The 16,304-nt window shown below is 65.9% G+C and overlaps 2 protein-coding genes across 11 annotated transcripts in view; both read left to right on the top strand.

Moving 5' to 3' along the window:
- Positions 1 to 15,995, top strand: part of TP73 (tumor protein p73) — a 69,296-nt gene extending 53,301 nt beyond the window's left edge. For 3 of the 10 annotated variants that reach the window (XM_033844543.2, XM_033844563.2, XM_033844571.2), the window contains 9 exons: positions 8,109 to 8,295; positions 8,646 to 8,761; positions 10,294 to 10,403; positions 10,711 to 10,853; positions 11,207 to 11,295; positions 12,060 to 12,181; positions 12,599 to 12,771; positions 13,036 to 13,080; positions 14,993 to 15,995. In XM_033844543.2, coding sequence (XP_033700434.1) covers positions 8,109 to 8,295; positions 8,646 to 8,761; positions 10,294 to 10,403; positions 10,711 to 10,853; positions 11,207 to 11,295; positions 12,060 to 12,181; positions 12,599 to 12,771; positions 13,036 to 13,080; positions 14,993 to 15,663 — 1,656 coding nt within the window. In that variant the 3' untranslated portion in view covers positions 15,664 to 15,995. The other 7 variants (XM_033844554.2, XM_033844562.2, XM_033844552.2 and 4 more) reach the window with 7 other exon arrangements.
- On the top strand, positions 2,155 to 4,455 carry LOC141277147 (uncharacterized). Its single transcript, XM_073795867.1, has 3 exons — positions 2,155 to 2,319; positions 2,456 to 4,043; positions 4,353 to 4,455. Exons 1-2 carry the CDS (start codon positions 2,155 to 2,157, stop codon positions 3,374 to 3,376), a joined length of 1,086 nt encoding a protein of 361 aa, XP_073651968.1. The 3' UTR covers positions 3,377 to 4,043; positions 4,353 to 4,455.
- Positions 15,996 to 16,304: the final 309 nt, after the last annotated feature.

The raw sequence follows: 16,304 nt of genomic DNA, 5'->3' as shown, positions 1-16,304 counted from the left end.
GGTAGAATGTGGCTGAGTCAATGCTAATGGATTCGGGAGAAAACTTTCCAGCCCCTCGGAGGTTTGCAAGTAGGAGAATAATAGTGGAGGTGTCCCAACATGATCGTGGTATCAATTGCGTTATCCTAAAAGTTTATGGAATGCATGAGTGGAATTAATACCTTTTACTGGCACCAGAAGCAATTATATGTATTTGAAGCTGAGGGAAGAGTCCTAACAGTGTTCATTGTAGAGGTGAACCACCGAGTATTCAGGCGAAACTGGGGAGAATCTTCAGCAAACGCTTGCCCTGTGCGGAGCTCCGCGGGGGGTGCGCTCCCTGCGGCTGGTCCTGGGGGGTCAATGCCCCGGCTCGCGGCCCAAGGTGGGGGTCCCCTCAAGCAGCGGGGGAGCCCTGCGCCTGGAGGTCACAGAACTCAGCCCGGAGGGCCCTGAAAGGGGCCCCGAGTCCCTGCCGCCAAGGGGTCCCAGGGCAGCCCCCCCCCAGCTCTGAGGTTCTTGCAGGGGAGGCGCGGGGAGGCCCAGGGACAGGGCTCCAGCTCCCAGGTGCGGGGCTGTGGGCAGGGCATGACGCGATAGACGTTTTACCAAGAGTCCTCTCTTGTCTGGGGCTTGTTTCCAAATTGGACGCAGCTCTGTGGATTCTAGGGTGTCTGGCTGGTGCGCAGACAGAGCCCTTGCAGGGCCCCTGCGTGGGTAGCCCGCCCGAGCCCCCGGTACATGTTGTAGGCGCTCATGTCCTCCTCACTTTACGGATAAGGAAACTGAGGCTCGGGAGGGCAGGTCCCTGCTCAAGGTCGCCCGTCAGCAAAGGGTGGAGCGGGGGTCTGAGCCCCGGCAGCCTGACCCCTGGCTTTCATCACGCAGCTTGTGGGGGGCGCAGCCTGTGCCCCTCTGTGGAGCGCGTCAAAGGAGCAGCCTCCTCTCGGCTCCGAGGGGTGGGTCCAGGGACCCCCCCAGGACCCAGTGGTGAGGGGGGCTGACCCCTAAGAGGTCCAGGGCCTGCCCTGGTGGGGATCAGCTGGCCCAGCAAGCCTGCGACTACTGTGTGTCAGTGAGTGAGTGACAGCTGCCACTGGGCGGGGAGAGTCTGCCCAGTTTGCCTTCGCAGCCTTATTTTAACTGACTGATGAAAATTCCTTTATACGTATTCCTCTATTATACAGAACACTTTATCATTACAACGCTCCAGGGCTGACCAGGCTCAGAGGTAAACGTAGCAACAGGCCGGGAGGACCTGGGACCCCCCCCCTTCCTCTTCTCGCACCTGAACCTGGCCCCTGTTCCCGCCCCACCTTTCCCTATCTAGCTGGGAAAGTGAGGCCCGAAGGGGAGCTCTCGCCCCAGCTTCTCCTAGAGCCGCTGCTGCAGCCAGGGGGTCCTGAGTGCCCTGGACCTTGGCCCTGGGGGAGCGGGTTGGAGCTTGGCTTCCGAGCTGGGTGCGTCCCTGTGGTTGGTTGCCAGGGAAATCTGCTTTGGGGTTTTCTCAGATCCCAACCTTGGAAGCCAAGCTCAAGCTCATGGATCCCAGGCCCTGAAATCCCACCCGCCACGATCGGGACTGTGAGTGTGCTGCAGCTCATTCTAGGGCAGGAAGGTCCCCGTGAGAGGTGCCCAGGGTTCGGTGAAGTGAGCAGTCAGAGGCTGTTGGGGGAAACACGCAGTGGCCTGGAGGCAGGCTCCCCCAGGATCGCAGACCTGCCCAGGGCGAGGCGCCCCCTTCCTCCGTGGGTCCCCGTGTCGTGAGGGGGAAGCCAGTGCCTCCAGGGCCTCGGAGAGGATGCACCAGGGTGGTGCTGATGTGATGGGAGCCGCCATGTGCTGTGGGGCCAGATGTGTAGAAGCCACAGCGCTCCCTGCCCCAGATGCTTCGCCGGATACTTACAGGTTCCAGTGAAAACCTCGATGGCAGCCAACTGTACTAAACGCTGAAAAGTGACCACCCCGCGTGTCCAGGGCATGCAGGTCCCCGGGGGCTCCTCTCCTGCTGGCCGGGAGTGGAGCTGATTTAGTGAAGAGAGGCACTCACTGCTTCCTGGCTGGAGGGCGTGGCTTTGCCTGTGGTCCTGAACTGGGGACTTACCTGCAGCTGCCGTGGCAGGAAGGTCAGAGACAGGAGGGCCCATCCTCAGGGCTCCCGTCGGGGCTGACACGATGGCCCTCCGGAGAGGCCACCTTGAGTATCTGCTACAGCTGCGGCCACAGCCTGACCTCCCCTCCCGCCATCCCCCCTGCCTCCTGCTGCTGGTCCAGCCCCAGGCCATCTGGAAGCTGCAGGGTGCTGGGGGGAAGGAATTGCCCACACTGGACAGTGGTCATGTCCAGCATGGTGGGCCCAAAGGCAGAGGCTCCTGGACTGTCCCGTGAGCGGAAGGTGCCCACTGACCCTTGCAGTCACCGTGCTCACAAGGCCAGGCCGGCTCAAACGGCTGCAAGTGGGATGGGGTGAGCATAGTGGGGACCTCCTTCCCCTGGCCGTCAAGGGGGCCCTCCCGGGGCTGGGCAGAGCTGGGCTGGTGGGCAGCCTCCCCACGCCGCCCCGTGCCGGGCAGTTCTGAGGCCCGGCCCACAGCCCTGCTGGCTGGGCTCTTGCCAGAGTGCTCTCTCTGTGAGGCCAGCGGGAGGATGCCGCCTGCCGCAGGGACGCCGGGCACAGGGGCCAGCTGGGGGACGCCCCCTGCCGCAGGGACGCCGGGCACAGGGGCCAGCTGGGGGACGCCCCCTGCCGCAGGGACGCCGGGCACAGGGGCCACGTCTGGACCTGGCTGAGGCTCTCTCTGTGAGGCCAGCGGGGGGATGCCGCCTGCCGCAGGGACGCCGGGCACAGGGGCCAGCGGGGGGATGCCGCCTGCCGCAGGGACGCCGGGCACAGGGGCCAGCTGGGGGACGCCCCCTGCCGCAGGGACGCCGGGCACAGGGGCCAGCTGGGGGACGCCCCCTGCCGCAGGGACGCCGGGCACAGGGGCCAGCTGGGGGACGCCCCCTGCCGCAGGGACGCCGGGCACAGGGGCCACGTCTGGACCTGGCTGAGGCTCTCTCTGTGAGGCCAGCGGGGGGATGCCGCCTGCCGCAGGGACGCCGGGCACAGGGGCCAGCGGGGGGATGCCGCCTGCCGCAGGGACGCCGGGCACAGGGGCCAGCGGGGGGATGCCGCCTGCCGCAGGGACGCCGGGCACAGGGGCCAGCGGGGGGACGCCCCCTGCCGCAGGGACGCTGGGCACAGGGGCCACGTCTGGGCCTGGCTGAGGCTCTCTCTGTGAGGCCAGCGGGGGGACGCCGCCTGCCGCAGGGACGCCGGGCACAGGGGCCAGCGGGGGGACGCCGCCTGCTGCAGGGACGCCGGGCACAGGGGCCACGTCTGGGCCTGGCTGGCTGAGTGTGCTGCTTGGGCCGTCGACGCTCTTTGTGCCCTGGGGGTGGGAGGGGTGGCCGCTGGCAGGAGTTCTGGGGCTCCCTGCAAGCCCGGCCTGTCCCGAGGGCTCAGAACATGTACTGCTCACCCCCTCCTCAGGGTCTGGGGGTGGCCAGATGTTGGGCCTGGGTTACGGAACAAGGAACAGAGGGAGGCCCAGGCTCACCTCACCCTGCCCGTGAGGGTGTCGCTGAAGCGAAAGGAAGGGCCGGGCCCTGGGAAGGAGCTTCCGGCTGGGGCCAGAGTGTGAGTGATAACAATGGGACCCCCTGTGTGCAAGACCCCCTCCCCCACTGCTCATGGGGGGCCAGTGGATCGACAAGGCCCTTTGGAGTCGGGACTGAGACTCATCCCACGGCATCTTGACAGAAAAGGGGGGGGCCGGAGCAGCCTCCTTTATCTGCTGGCCAGGCACCGGCTGTGGCCCCCCTCTGGAGCCAGGGGGCCCCCGGAGCCTCCAACCACCAGGCCCGCAGCCAGGTGGACCCTCACTGCCTTCTGAGTGTGGGTGCTCTGAAGCAGGCTTGGGGTGATGGTCACGCCCCAGGCCGGTCACCTCCCTGACACCTGTCAGAGCCCCCCATGCTTCTGGCCACTCTCTGCTGAGTGAAGACACAAGGGCTTTTCTACGGTGAGTGAGGGTCTGTGGCCTTGGGGAGGTCCTCAAAGGGTCTGTAACCCAAGAGAGGAGAGAAATGTGGGTGTGAGCGCCCGCACACGCACACACACACGCACGCACACACGCACGCGCGGATAGCAGATAAAAGTGGTCCATGAAAAAATCAGTAAAATAAAGCCCCACCGCAGGCCCCGTCTTCCAGAATCTGTCGTAACAGATTCACCCGAGCTGGTTAACGGTATTTGCGGTTTGCAAGATGCTACACGTCCCTGGAAAATGACAGACAAGTTATTATCACCTCTCCACTCTCCTTCTGCCCAGACCTGCCCGTGCCGGGCACCCAGCTGCAGGGGAGCAGGCGCGAGGAAATTAACAGCCACCACGCCGCGCCCGCCACCCTCTGCCCACCACCCCCTGCACCAGCCCTGCCAGGCCCGAGGCTCCCAGCCAGGCTGGGCCGGGCCTATCGTGGACTGGGGGGGTGGGGTGGATCGGAGGAGAGGAACCGGGTGGAGGCAGGATGGGCACACACCAGCGTCTGGGCAAACCATTTCCTGCAAACACGAAGGAACTCACGCATCCCCGAACAGGCAAGTCCTGACGGCTCTGTGTCAACCGCCGAAGATAAATAAGATTTTATCAGCTCAGAATCTGTTGAAACACATCCATCTAGCGGTTCTAGGGAAGGAGAGGCAGGAGGGAGGGAAGGAGAGGCAGGAGGGAGGGAGGGCGAGAAGAAGCATCGCCCGTGACCTTTTTTACAAAACAGATGAGGACCCAGGCGCCCTCCTCCTCCCTGCCCCGTGCCCGGGGCGGCCTGAGGCCCCGGAGCTCTGGGAGGAGAAGAAGGATCTAGGGGAGGGGGTGGGGGGCTCCTTCATTCCCTCCAGGTCCCACCGTGCCCCCAACCCCAGGTTTGGCTATCCAGGCCTACCCCCTCCCCCTCCCAGGCTTCCTTCCTGCCCTGCAGCCCAGTGGCCGCAGGTGTCACCACCTGATGCTACCAGGGTGGGGAGGCCTCAGGCACCCCTCCCTGACGCTGCGCGACTTGGGCCAGGCTGGGCGTCCGTGGGTCCAGCCCCTGCTGGGGGGCTGGGGCCTGACCGCGTGTGTGCCCAAGGGCAGCGTGAACAGCCAGCTGAGGGCAGTACTGGGCTGGGGACACTACTAGGGGAGCGGGCCACCCAAGGCCGTCGGGGGCCTTGCCGGGGCGCAGAGGGAGGGGGCTCCTCTGTCCACGCTCATCGCCAGCCAGCCGGGGTGAGGCACCCCAGGCAGCTCTGCGCTCCCAGCCGAGCCGGCTTTCGGCTTTTGGCTTTCGGCTTTCGGAGGGGCGGTCAGGCGGCCGCTGCCCTCGGTACCAGGGACAGCTCCCAGCAGCTCCTCCCAGGGGCGGGGCGTGCACAGCTCCGGAGGAGGTGGCCAGTGGGTCTGGGGCAGGCAGGCCAGAGGGAAAGGCTGCGCTGGTGGGGGCGGGGGCTCTGAAGCCACGTGGCGGCGAACAGGGAGCCTGGGGAGGGGGCTGCAGCTTTGCGCCTCCCAAGGCTGCGCCTGGAGCCTGGCTCCATCCATTCCCTCCTTGGGGCTGCCTGCGGTGGTTGGTCGACGTTGGAGAGGGGACTGCGGGGCCAGCATGCCCTTGGGGGCCCGTTCGGCTCCATCCGTCCCTAGCCACAGCCTTGGACTTGAACCCACTGCCCCTGCTCACACCGGAGGCCAGGAGCCACCTCACCTGGAGATGAGGAAGCACAGGAACGCGTGCGGGCGCTTCCACAGTGGGCAAGGTTCAGGGGTGTTCCATGTAGCGGCACATCACAGGCCAGCGATCAAGACGCGGGGAGGTGTCCAGTGGTTTCAGGCATCCCAGCTATCAAACCCAGAGCCAAAACCGCAACACAGTGGCCAGGCCTCCGACACCTCTCCCCTTGCTGACCACCCCCCAGCCCAGGCAGCTCTCTGTGGGTCCTCAACACGCCCCCCCCAGCCCTGGTCACCTCATTCGCTGGACCCTCTGCAGGCAGGTGGGACACCTGCAGGGGAAGAAGCACCCTTTGGAATCCACCAACGCTGCAGGAGGCCCCGGTGAGGCCGCGTGGCATTCAGGCGTGAGCCTCCTATGAGTCTAGTTTCTTCTGGGGGCTGGGGGGCTCTGTCCACTTTCCTTGGTGAGCTGAGGGGCTGGCAAACACGAGGCGCTCAACAAAGGCTTGCCGAGTGGACGGCTCTCGGGATCCCAGCCTCTCCCTCCACGCTGCTTGTGTTCAGGTCCCTGGAGTCCAGCTGAGGCCCGCCATTCCCTGGGGGGCCCTCCGCTTCCAGGAAGTCCCCCAAGTAGGCCCCTGGAGCTCCTCCATGCCACTCACCAGGCAGTTTCCTCTGGAAACTAACTGCACACTTGTCTCAGGTCAGGGACGGGTCCCGAAGCCTCACACGTGGTGGACGAGAGAGCTGGGCACTAAACTGGCAACTGGTGTTTGCTCTGGGCTGGGCTGCTGCTGCCCTGGGCACGGCCCTCAGGACAGGACTCAGCTCAGGACAAGCTCAGCTTATCTCCCAGACTGGTGCTTCGGGGAGTGAAGGGGCAGCATCTATAGTGGTGGGGACCCAGGAGGTCAGCGGTCACCTCCCTGGGAAGCAGGACTGGCCCCCCGTGTGGCCCCAAGCCCACTGAGGGCCCACCTACACCCATGGGGGGTGTCCCTTCCTGCCGAAGCAGGGTCGCAGGCACAGGTGGATGGGGTACCCGGGAGGCGACAAGCCCTGTGGGCATCCAATTCCCTTCCATGATAGGGGCCTAAGGGGGCTCGCCCTGAAGTCACCGCTGAGGGAGTTGGACAGGGTCCCAATCCCCCAGGACACCACTAGGGAGACCCCAGCTTGGGCTTGTCCCCGAGCCCCCTCAGACCCCATCCCAGGTCAGCATTTCCAGCTGGGTTGCAGCTCATCAGAGGAAGGACATCTTGCACTGCTCAGGGCCAAGGGCTCTGAGGGTCCAGTGTGTCCCTTGGTGGCCAGAGGGTCAGGGTGTCAGGCCCCAGCTTCCTCAGCAAAGGTGGGATCAGACCTGCTCGTCCTCTGGTCTGCAGCAACCCTGTCTCCAGCCTCAATTTCCCTGACAACCATGGTGGGATGCGATGGGGGGCTCTCCAGGACCCTGTGGCTGGAGTAACTCTGAGTCCCCGGGGGCTTGTGGGGGGCCCAGGGCTGTGGCATGACAGGAAGCATCCTGGGACTCTGAGACCCTGATGTTCCCCACTGTCCCTGGGGGATGGGGCCATGAGGAGCCCTGATGGATCCCCCCAGCCAGCTTGGAAACGAGTGGGCACCCCTGTTTCCAAGGGACCCTTCCATCAAGGGGCACTTTGAACTCGTGAGAGCCGGCCTGGGTCCTCGGGTGGGCCACCTGGACCTCTGGGCGCTCGCCCTGGAGGCCCCTTCAGGTGGCCCGGGAGTCATCTGATCCTCCCCGGGTCAAGGTCTTGGGCTGGGGGTCCTGGGGCTTCAAGGTCAAAGACCGCCACCCGCAGTGGCCAGAAGTAAGCCAAAGGGCTGGCCCCTCAGAGGATGGTCCAGGGAGTCCCTGTGCACGTTTCCTCTGTACAGAGGGCAGAAAACCTAACTCGAGGCTTTTAAAACCCCAGACATGAGGCTGTACCCTCCCCCCTTCAAACTACTGCAGTCCGGGGGCTTAAGGTTCGCAGGCTTGATGCACTGGACCTGGCTCCCTGCCCCCGTCCCAGCCCTGCTCTCCAGCAGCTCCTTCTCACCATCCTGGCCTTTACTGTCCTCATCCATAGAATGGACCTAATGGTACCTACCTCTCCAACCCATGAGATCCAGGTGGATAAGCGTCTCAGCCTGGCTGCACGGGGCACTCAGAGCAGCTGCTCTCACTGAGCCCACACCAGCCAGACACTGATGGGTGGGTGCCGGGGAGAGGCTCTTTGAGGGAAGGAAGCCCAGAGGTGTTCAGCTGAGGGTCAGGCATGCGGTGGCCGGGACTCCTGGTGGGGGACACAGCAGGCGAGGGTGTGCAGTTGGGACGGCCAGCCTCACCCCGGTCCCCACCCCCTGCAGTATTCTCCTCTGCTAAAGAAGCTTTACTGCCAAATCGCCAAGACGTGCCCCATCCAGATCAAGGTGTCCACCCCGCCGCCTCCGGGCACTGTCATCCGCGCCATGCCCATCTACAAGAAGGCGGAGCACGTGACCGAGGTCGTGAAGCGCTGCCCCAACCACGAGCTCGGGCGGGACTTCAACGAAGGTGAGTGTCCCTGCCCCACCCACTCCTGCACTCAGCAGCCGGCGCCCCAGCCAGGAAGGAGAGGGCTGGCCGGGGCCTCCTTCCTGGCGGCGGCAGGTCCGATGCGAGGGGCTGACAGGTGGGCTCAGCATCCCCTCCCCAGTTCCGTGTCCTGCCAGCTCTGCTTGGGGCCTTGGGTGCCGGTGCCCGCAGGTGAGCGGGGAGCAGGGCTGCTGGGCCAAGTGCCCCGGGTGCATGAGGGCTGCCGGCGGGTCTGAGTCCCACTGGGAGGCCCGAGTCCCCTGCGATGCGCCCGGCACAGGGGCGCAGACCCCGGCTGGCACCTCTGAAGCGGCGTCCCCTCTCGGCAGGACAGTCTGCCCCCGCCAGCCACCTCATCCGCGTGGAGGGCAACAACCTTTCACAGTACGTGGACGACCCCGTCACCGGCAGGCAGAGCGTCATGGTGCCCTACGAGCCCCCGCAGGTAGGGGGCAGGACTTCGGGGCAGAGACCCCTCGGGTCACTTCCCAAGTGTCCCCGAGCTGTGCAGATCCTCCCCCGACCTCATGTCCATCCCTCCCTTGCCTGTGGGTGGGGCTCTGACCACCTACTCTGCCTAGCTGTGGGCGGGGCTGGGGGGGTCCCCTCCGGCCCTCTCTAGGCATCCACATCCCTTGCTTTACAGTAGGGGGTGGGCCTGCTGACCCTTGGGCCTCAGCCCGGCCCTGCGTCCCCTCTTCCTGCCTGTCTGTTTCCTACGGCCCGGCCTGGGCTCTGGGGGATGGAGGGGCTGAGGTCAGGAGGAGTTAGCCCGGGTAGAGCTGGGGGGCCGCGGGGAGAGGAGAGACCTGCGGTCGGGGGCACAGCACTGCAGGGCCCGGAGGTGTGGGGGAGGCTGTGGGGGATTGTTGCAAGAGGTGGGCGGGGGCGGAGAGACCCTGGGGGTCTGACTTTGACCTGAAGGCAGCAGAAGGTTCTGGGGCTCATGTGCGAGCCGGACTGGGGTAAAAAGCTGGGGTGGAGAGAAGTCGGGGTGGCACCAACCAGTGACGGTGGGGTGGGGCTGCCAGGATGGCAGGTGGAGACCGAGTCCCAGCAGTGCGCCTTGTGGGCCATGCTTCCCAGGGTGGGCGGGTGACGGCGAGCCCTCACCTTTCCTCTGTCTGGGTCTGAGACGCCCTTGCCCCCTGCCCAGAATTGTACCCCGTCCTCCAGGCACCCCCCTTCCAGACCCCATCGCTGTACCTGGTCCCTCAGGACCCCCTGTGGTTCCCTAGGAACAGCCCTTACATTGGCGGGGCCCGGGGAGGGCTCACCACCCTGCCTTCCCTCCCCGGAGCCTCACTGGCACCTCCAGGACCAGGAAAGCAGGTCTCTCCCGCCCCCTGGTGGCTAACACGTGCCAGCAGTTTTGTGAAAGGCCAGGTTTCCTAAGCCATCATCCTGACCCAGAGAGACCGTGAGAACTGCCCATTTTGTGGTACTGGGATGCCCACTGGTCAAGGGTCCCGGGTTCACATCTCACTGTCTCCACAAACTCCCCGGAACAAGTGTGTGTGCTGGGAGCCCACTCGGACGGCTCTGGTCCCCCCTCTGCCAGAGCTGTGCCATGCACCCCACTGCCCAGAAGAGCCCCCAGTTTGCAAAGCCCACGGCTGTGCCCACAGAGGCCTGTGTATGTGCCTGCCCACACTCAGCCTCCGGCGCCAACCCCCAGCCTGTGCCGGGGAGGTGGTTGGAACAGCCAGACCAAGGCTCTCGGTTCCAGAGCCAGCACAGCACTCGGTACTCAGTGTACTTACTGTGTGGCTGGCTGGCTAGGTAGGTGGATGGGTGGGTGGGGGATGGGTGGTGGATGGGTGGATAGACAGCAGAGGACCACAGGACAGGGCCCAGCTCCCCCTTGCCTACCCAGAGACGCGAGGGGCAGGTGCCTGGAAGCCCAAGAGCCCCCAGCCCTGTGGACTGGGGTCCACGTGCTCACAGCACAGCTTCTTCCTGACCCTCCTGTGGCAGGTGGGGACAGAGTTCACCACCATCCTGTACAACTTCATGTGCAACAGCAGCTGTGTCGGGGGCATGAACCGGAGGCCCATCCTCATCATCATTACCCTGGAGACGCGGGAGTGAGTCTGCCGGACGCGGGGGTTGGGGGGGGCATCGGGGCAGGGACTTGGGCCCGTGCTTCTGGGGCGCTTGCTGGAGAGACAGGGAGGCCATGAGTAAGGGGAGGTGCAGGCCCTGCAGGCCACGTGCTGGGAAGGGCTGCTGGGGCAGGAGCTGCCTCGGGAGGGACGCAGGGCACCTGGCGTCCCAGAGCAGCTGGGCACTCAGCCCTGAGCCCTCGGCCCATCAAGGCCGGTCCTGTGGGGTCCGAGGTGGGTGGGGACGGTGGGCCCCAAGGCTCACGGTCCCGGCTGTGCCCCTGGACAGCGGACAGGTGCTGGGCCGCCGGTCCTTCGAGGGCCGCATCTGTGCCTGTCCTGGCCGAGACCGCAAGGCGGATGAAGACCACTTCCGCGAACAGCAGGCCCTGAACGAGAGCGCTGCCAGGAGCGGGGCTGCCAGCAAGCGCGGTGAGCAGGGCCGGGCCGGGGGTGCGGGGCTGGAGGGCCACCCTGGAACGTCAGAGCCAGGCCACCCTAGGACGCAGCTGGACCTGTCTCGGGGCTCGGGGGAAACGCACGAGCCTGTGTCCGGGGGACAGAGCCAGCCCCGCCTGCGTGGCCGCCCCCGGTGCCCTCCGTCCAGTGTGGGTGGCCGCCCGGGTTTGCTCATCCGAGTGGGTGACCGGTCTCCGGGCCTGTCCACAAGGGGCACCTTGGGAAGGTCGGCTCACGCCGGGGGGCGGGGTCGGCTTGGCTAACCTGCGCGTGGCCCCTCCTCCCTGCCTGCTCACGAAGCTGCCCCACCCCGCCCCCCCTGCCAGCCTTCAAGCAGAGCCCCCCTGCTCTCCCTGCCCTGAGCACCAACGGGAAGAAGAAGCGGCACGGGGACGAGGAAACCTACTACATCCACGTGAGCGCGCCGCGTCTGCGGCCCCCAGGCTGGGGCAGCGGGGAGTGGGGGGGGTCCTGGGGCCCCCAGGGTGGCAGGTGCAGCCTGGCACATCCGAGACCTGAGACCCCGAGCTCTGCAGGCTGCAGGGCCTAGAAGGGAGAACCAGCTCTCAGAGAGGGAGAGCTGGCCTGACGCAGCTCCCAGCGCAGGAGTGTCGCCGTAGATACAGTGGTACAGCGTGTGGGGCAGTGCAGGTCTCCCCACCGCCGGGTAGGGCACGTGCCAGGAATCCCACGCTCCCACAGCCCGGCAGGCCCCAGCCACATCACCAAAGTGAGTTTACAGCCTGTGGCGTGATGCGGCCATTCCAGCTCGGATAAAACCCCACCTGCTCTGCTAGGACTGGTATCCGTGACGTGAGCTTATCATTTTTTGAGTCTTTCAAGAATGAGTTCCAAAAAAGAGAAGGAATGAGTTCCTTGCTCTAAAAGCCCCGTATTTGTCCAGCACCCCAAGTGTGCTGAGCTGTGGGAGGGGGAGGTGGGCCGCGAGGCAAAGTCCCAAGGGTAGGAAGGGGCGGGCGTGGTTTGTGCAGACAGGAGACCCGCCCACCAGACTCCCCCAGACCTGCTTCCTGGGAGAGGAGAGTAGGGTTGGGGGACTCCCGGCCCGTGGGGGACTGGGGAGCCCCGAGAAAGGAGAGACGCTTCGCCGCGCGGGGGGGCTGGGGCTGGGCGGTGCCCACACGCACCTGGGCAGAGGGTCCACCTCTCCGTGCTCAGGTGCGGGGCCGGGAGAACTTTGAAATCCTGATGAAGGTCAAGGAGAGCCTGGAGTTGATGGAGCTGGTGCCCCAGCAGCTGGTCGAGTCCTACCGGCAGCAGCAGCAGCTCCTGCAGAGGCCGTGAGTGCAGCCCCTCCCGCCCCCAGGCTGCCCGTCCTGCCCAGCTGCCCTGGGGAGAAGGATGGGGCAGGGCGACCCAGCAGGGACGGTGCCAGCAGCACCAGGCCGCGCTTGGCGTCTCATCCCCCGGGAGGCCTTCCCTGAACTGCGGCGTCTCAGCCCAAACGTCTCCCGAGTGAAGGCGAGGGGCGGTGGTGGGAGGGACGCCGACCCACCAAGAGCGGGGCCGGTTCCAGGGGCCCCACCCCCTCCCACCCATCGCCCGGGTCCTGCCTGCCAGCGGGCCCGTGGCCAAGTGTGGCCACCGTCCGGCAGGGAGGCTGGGCGCGGAGGCGGGCGCTCTGACACCTCAGCACAGGGCGGGGGCTCCAGGCCCCCGCAGCAGGGGGGCTTTACATGTGGAGGTGCTTCTTACAGACCCCAGCTGTCCCTTCCAAGCAGGGGCCACCTGCAGCCTCCGTCCTACGGGCCCGTCCTCTCGCCCGTGAGCAAAGCGCACGGGGCTGTCAACAAGCTGCCCTCCGTCAACCAGCTGGTGGGCCAGCCTCCCCTGCACGGCTCGGCGGCCGCGCCCAGCCTGGGGCCCATGGGTGAGTGGCGCGGGCAGCGTGGCCGGGATGGGCGGGGAGGCTCAGCGGGCGGCCGGGCTCCAGACTCCCCAGCTCAGGGCCACGCGGGGCTCTCGACGGCTGCTCCCTCCAGCAGCTCCCGCCCAGGAACAGGAGGCCCGGCCACGGACGGTCTCGTCTGTCCACTCCCGGTCTTGGGGAGGGCCGAGCGTTACGAGCCTGCCCCGCACAGCCTGGGACGCCCGGCCCGGCCCCCTCTGACCGTCCCACCTGCCTCCCACCCAGGCCCCGGGATACTCAACAACCACGGCCACGCCCTGCCAGCCAACGGTGAGATAAACGGCGGCCCCAGCTCCCAGTCCATGGTCTCGGGGTCCCACTGTACCCCGCCACCCCCCTACCACGCCGACCCCAGCCTGGTCAGGTACGTGGGCCGCTGCCGGCCACTGCCACTCACCCACTAACCTCAGCCCTGGTGGCTCCTGGTCGCCTGGCCCCCAGCCGGGGGGCGGTCTCTGCCTGCTGCCCCTCGCAGCCTGTGCTCTAACGCTCTGCCGTCTTGAGAACAGACAGGGGCAGAGGGATGTCGGGAGTGAGCATCCAGCAGGTGCTCGGAGGGAGAGCAAAAAAGCCAGGGGTTCCTGGAGGCTGTGCCCCGGTGAGCGCGTCCCCGGCACCGCGGCCACCGCTGGCCAGGGGCGACCTGTGGGGTGGCCAGTTCCCACCCAGACGGGCCGCACAGCCAGGTTCTTAGAAGTTAATGCTGCTTTATTTCCCCAATTCTCTCTGCAGTTTTTTAACAGGCTTGGGGTGTCCAAACTGCATCGAGTATTTCACCTCCCAGGGGTTACAGAACATTTACCACCTGCAGAACCTAACGATAGAGGTAACGGCCCCGGCAGGGCAGGTGCAGGGAGCCCACCCCCAGACCAGCGCAGGGCCCTGTCCGCGGGGCAGGGAGCTTTCTCCCCTTGCTGGGGCAGTCCCTCCGTGTCCTGTCCTCCCCGTGTAAGGGAGGGCTGGAGAATTTAGAAAACCTTCCCACCGGCAGCCCGATCTATGTGCTGACATCCGGCTCCATGCGGCTGGACGGGACTCGCCGGGGCCCCTCATTTGGACTTGAGTCCTGTCTCCTGTGACCCGGCTGCCTTTGATTTGGGGGACTGGCTGTCTCCAAGGCACGAAGAAGTGCAGAAGGCGAAGGCCGGAAGGGTCCTGGGGCTGGTCTAGCTCAGAGCCATTGACACAGGGGGAAGCTGAGGCCCAAACTGCCTGCCGTGCACGCACGGCAACTGAACGTCTGGTCCAGGATGTGCGGGGTACGAGTGCCCCGCCCTTGGCATCCTGACTCCTGACCTCACAGCCAGGGCTTGTCTTTAGGTTAAACAGGAGTCCCAGCAACGAGCACTCGTAGCCTGGTGTTGCCTTGAGTGTAATGACTATTAGCCAGAGCCCGGGAGACACAGCTGTCGGCCGGATCCTGGGGGGCTCCAGCTCAGCGGGCTGGAGTCTCCGCAGCCCCTGCTCTGCAGCCGGCTCCGGGTCAGAGGCCCGTCCAGGCTCGTGCCCAGCCAAGGCCACAGGGCAGAGATGCGGGTTTGCCAGAGGGAGCTGGGGCCAGTGGCTTAGAGGGCTGCCTTGTTGTGTGTCCACTAATGCCCTCCCTAGGGAACAACCCCTCTTGTTCCAGGCAGCTAACCCCTACTGGGCTAGCTCAGTGCATGTTAACCCTGCCTCACCAGCAGATGCTGTGCCTGGCCGGCGGGGTGGGGAGGGAGCGGGCGACAGGAGCCTGAGAATCTGCTCTGCCCTTGCCGGGGTGGGGGGGGTGGGGGGGGCGCCCGCCCTCTAGGTTCCGGCGTGCGGGGAGAGGGGAGCTCCATCTGTCACTCTGACTGTGCTCAGGGCCCAGGAGTGGCCTCAGCACCCCACCCCCCCACCCCCCGTCCCCACACGTCACTTCTTAGCTCTCCTGCCACCTGTCTGGGGCAGAATTCAGTGCGGCCAGACCACCAGGCACAGGGCAGGCCCAGCACTGCCCCTCCTCCGACCGCACTATCTGCTTCCCCCGCACCGTCCAGTGCCCGGACAGGTGGCCCTTGGGGTGTGGGTTCCTCGCCTCCCTCCTGGTGGTCCCACGATGGCTGTGCGGGGGCAGGCGGAGCCCCTGGCGGGAGGGGGAGAGGGCAGAGCCTGCCGCTGAGCCCTCTGACAGGGGCGGCCGTGTGCGCTACGCTTGCAGGACCTGGGGGCCCTGAAGATCCCGGACCAGCACCGAATGACCATCTGGAGGGGCCTCCAGGACCTGAAGCAGAGCCACGACTATGGCGCGCAGCAGCTGATCCGCTCCAGCAGCAACGCGGCCACCATCGCCATCGGGGGCTCGGGGGAGCTGCAGCGGCAGCGGGTCATGGAGGCCGTGCACTTCCGCGTGCGCCACACCATCACCATCCCCAACCGCGGGGGCCCGGCTGGGGGTGCGGGGCCCGACGAGTGGGCCGACTTCGGCTTCGACCTCCCGGACTGCAAGTCCCGCAAACAGTCCATCAAAGAGGAGTTCACGGAGAGCGAGGCCAACTGAGGTGGGGCCGGCACATCCAGGGCCCCCCGACCCGGTGCTACCGACCCAGAGAGCAGAGAGCCCCGGGAGCCGCGCTGGATGTCTGCTTCCTTTTTGTCACCAACTGCCTTGGGAGGCAGGACCTCTGGGCTGTGCCGGGAAAGGGACTTGGGCAGGGGGATGCCCCTGAGGAGGAGCTCCCGGAGCTGCGCGCCCAGGACCCATCCTCCAGGGGTCCGGGGGGCCTCCCCCTCCCTGCCTTGCCTTCCTGGGGCTCTGCTGACCGACTGCCAAAAAGTATTTTCCGATGTCTCTGGCTCTGGGTAGCAACCCGGCTCGGTGCTTGTACCTAGACACTCCTGTTCTCGGGTCAAGGTTCCAGACCACATCTCTGCCTGAGGCTGTCCCTCTGCTGGTCTTGAGGGTCAGTCTGCCCTTGCACCCCTGACCGCTGGTGCAAAGCCTACTGCAGCCACCTCCCACTTCCTGCCCCAAACAAAAACCAGAGTTTCACTGGAATCGGGGAGGCAAGGAAACTCCTGGTCGGCGGCCTCCAGCCAGCACCCGTGCCAACGCCGCTGGCTGCAGCCCGTCTCTCCAGTGGCCCTCTTAGCATAGACACGGACGGCAGGCTCCCCAGACCACTGGAAAGTGTCAATATTTGATAAAATGATGCCCTTTTCTACATGGTGGGTGAGCCTTTTTTTAAATTAACTTTCGTTCTTAACATTCACGTTGGGTCAGCCTAGCGGGATGCCCGTCTTCCCAGGCCTGTGTAAACAAGATGGGCTAAGAAAGCCGAGGGGCAAACCAGGCGGGGTCCATACCAGGCAGGGGTAGGTCACTTGCTTCCGCGTGCGGGACGGGAGGCAGGCATAGGAGGGCAGAGCCCACCACCTGCAGCCGTGGCCCCACTCTGCTCCCTGGGAGGCCGGCTCTGTGCGGGAGAGGCCCTCCTGTCCTCGTGGGGACAGCACTGAGGCAGGTGGAGGGG

Source organism: Tursiops truncatus, chromosome 1 (assembly GCF_011762595.2).
Source record: "Tursiops truncatus isolate mTurTru1 chromosome 1, mTurTru1.mat.Y, whole genome shotgun sequence".
Classification (NCBI taxonomy): domain Eukaryota; kingdom Metazoa; phylum Chordata; class Mammalia; order Artiodactyla; family Delphinidae; genus Tursiops; species Tursiops truncatus.
The sequence above is the reverse complement of the archived record's forward strand: the minus strand, read 5'-3'. Positions and strand labels throughout refer to the sequence as shown.

Excerpts from the sequence above, each read along its gene's own strand:
- LOC141277147 (XM_073795867.1), top strand. The coding sequence starts at position 2,155 with ATGGCCCTCCGGAGAGGCCACCTTGAGTATCTGCTACAGCTGCGGCCA. Across the intron at positions 2,320-2,455 it reads CCACACTGGACAGTGGTCAT|TGGGGACCTCCTTCCCCTGG; the intron begins GTCCAGCATGGT and ends GGGTGAGCATAG.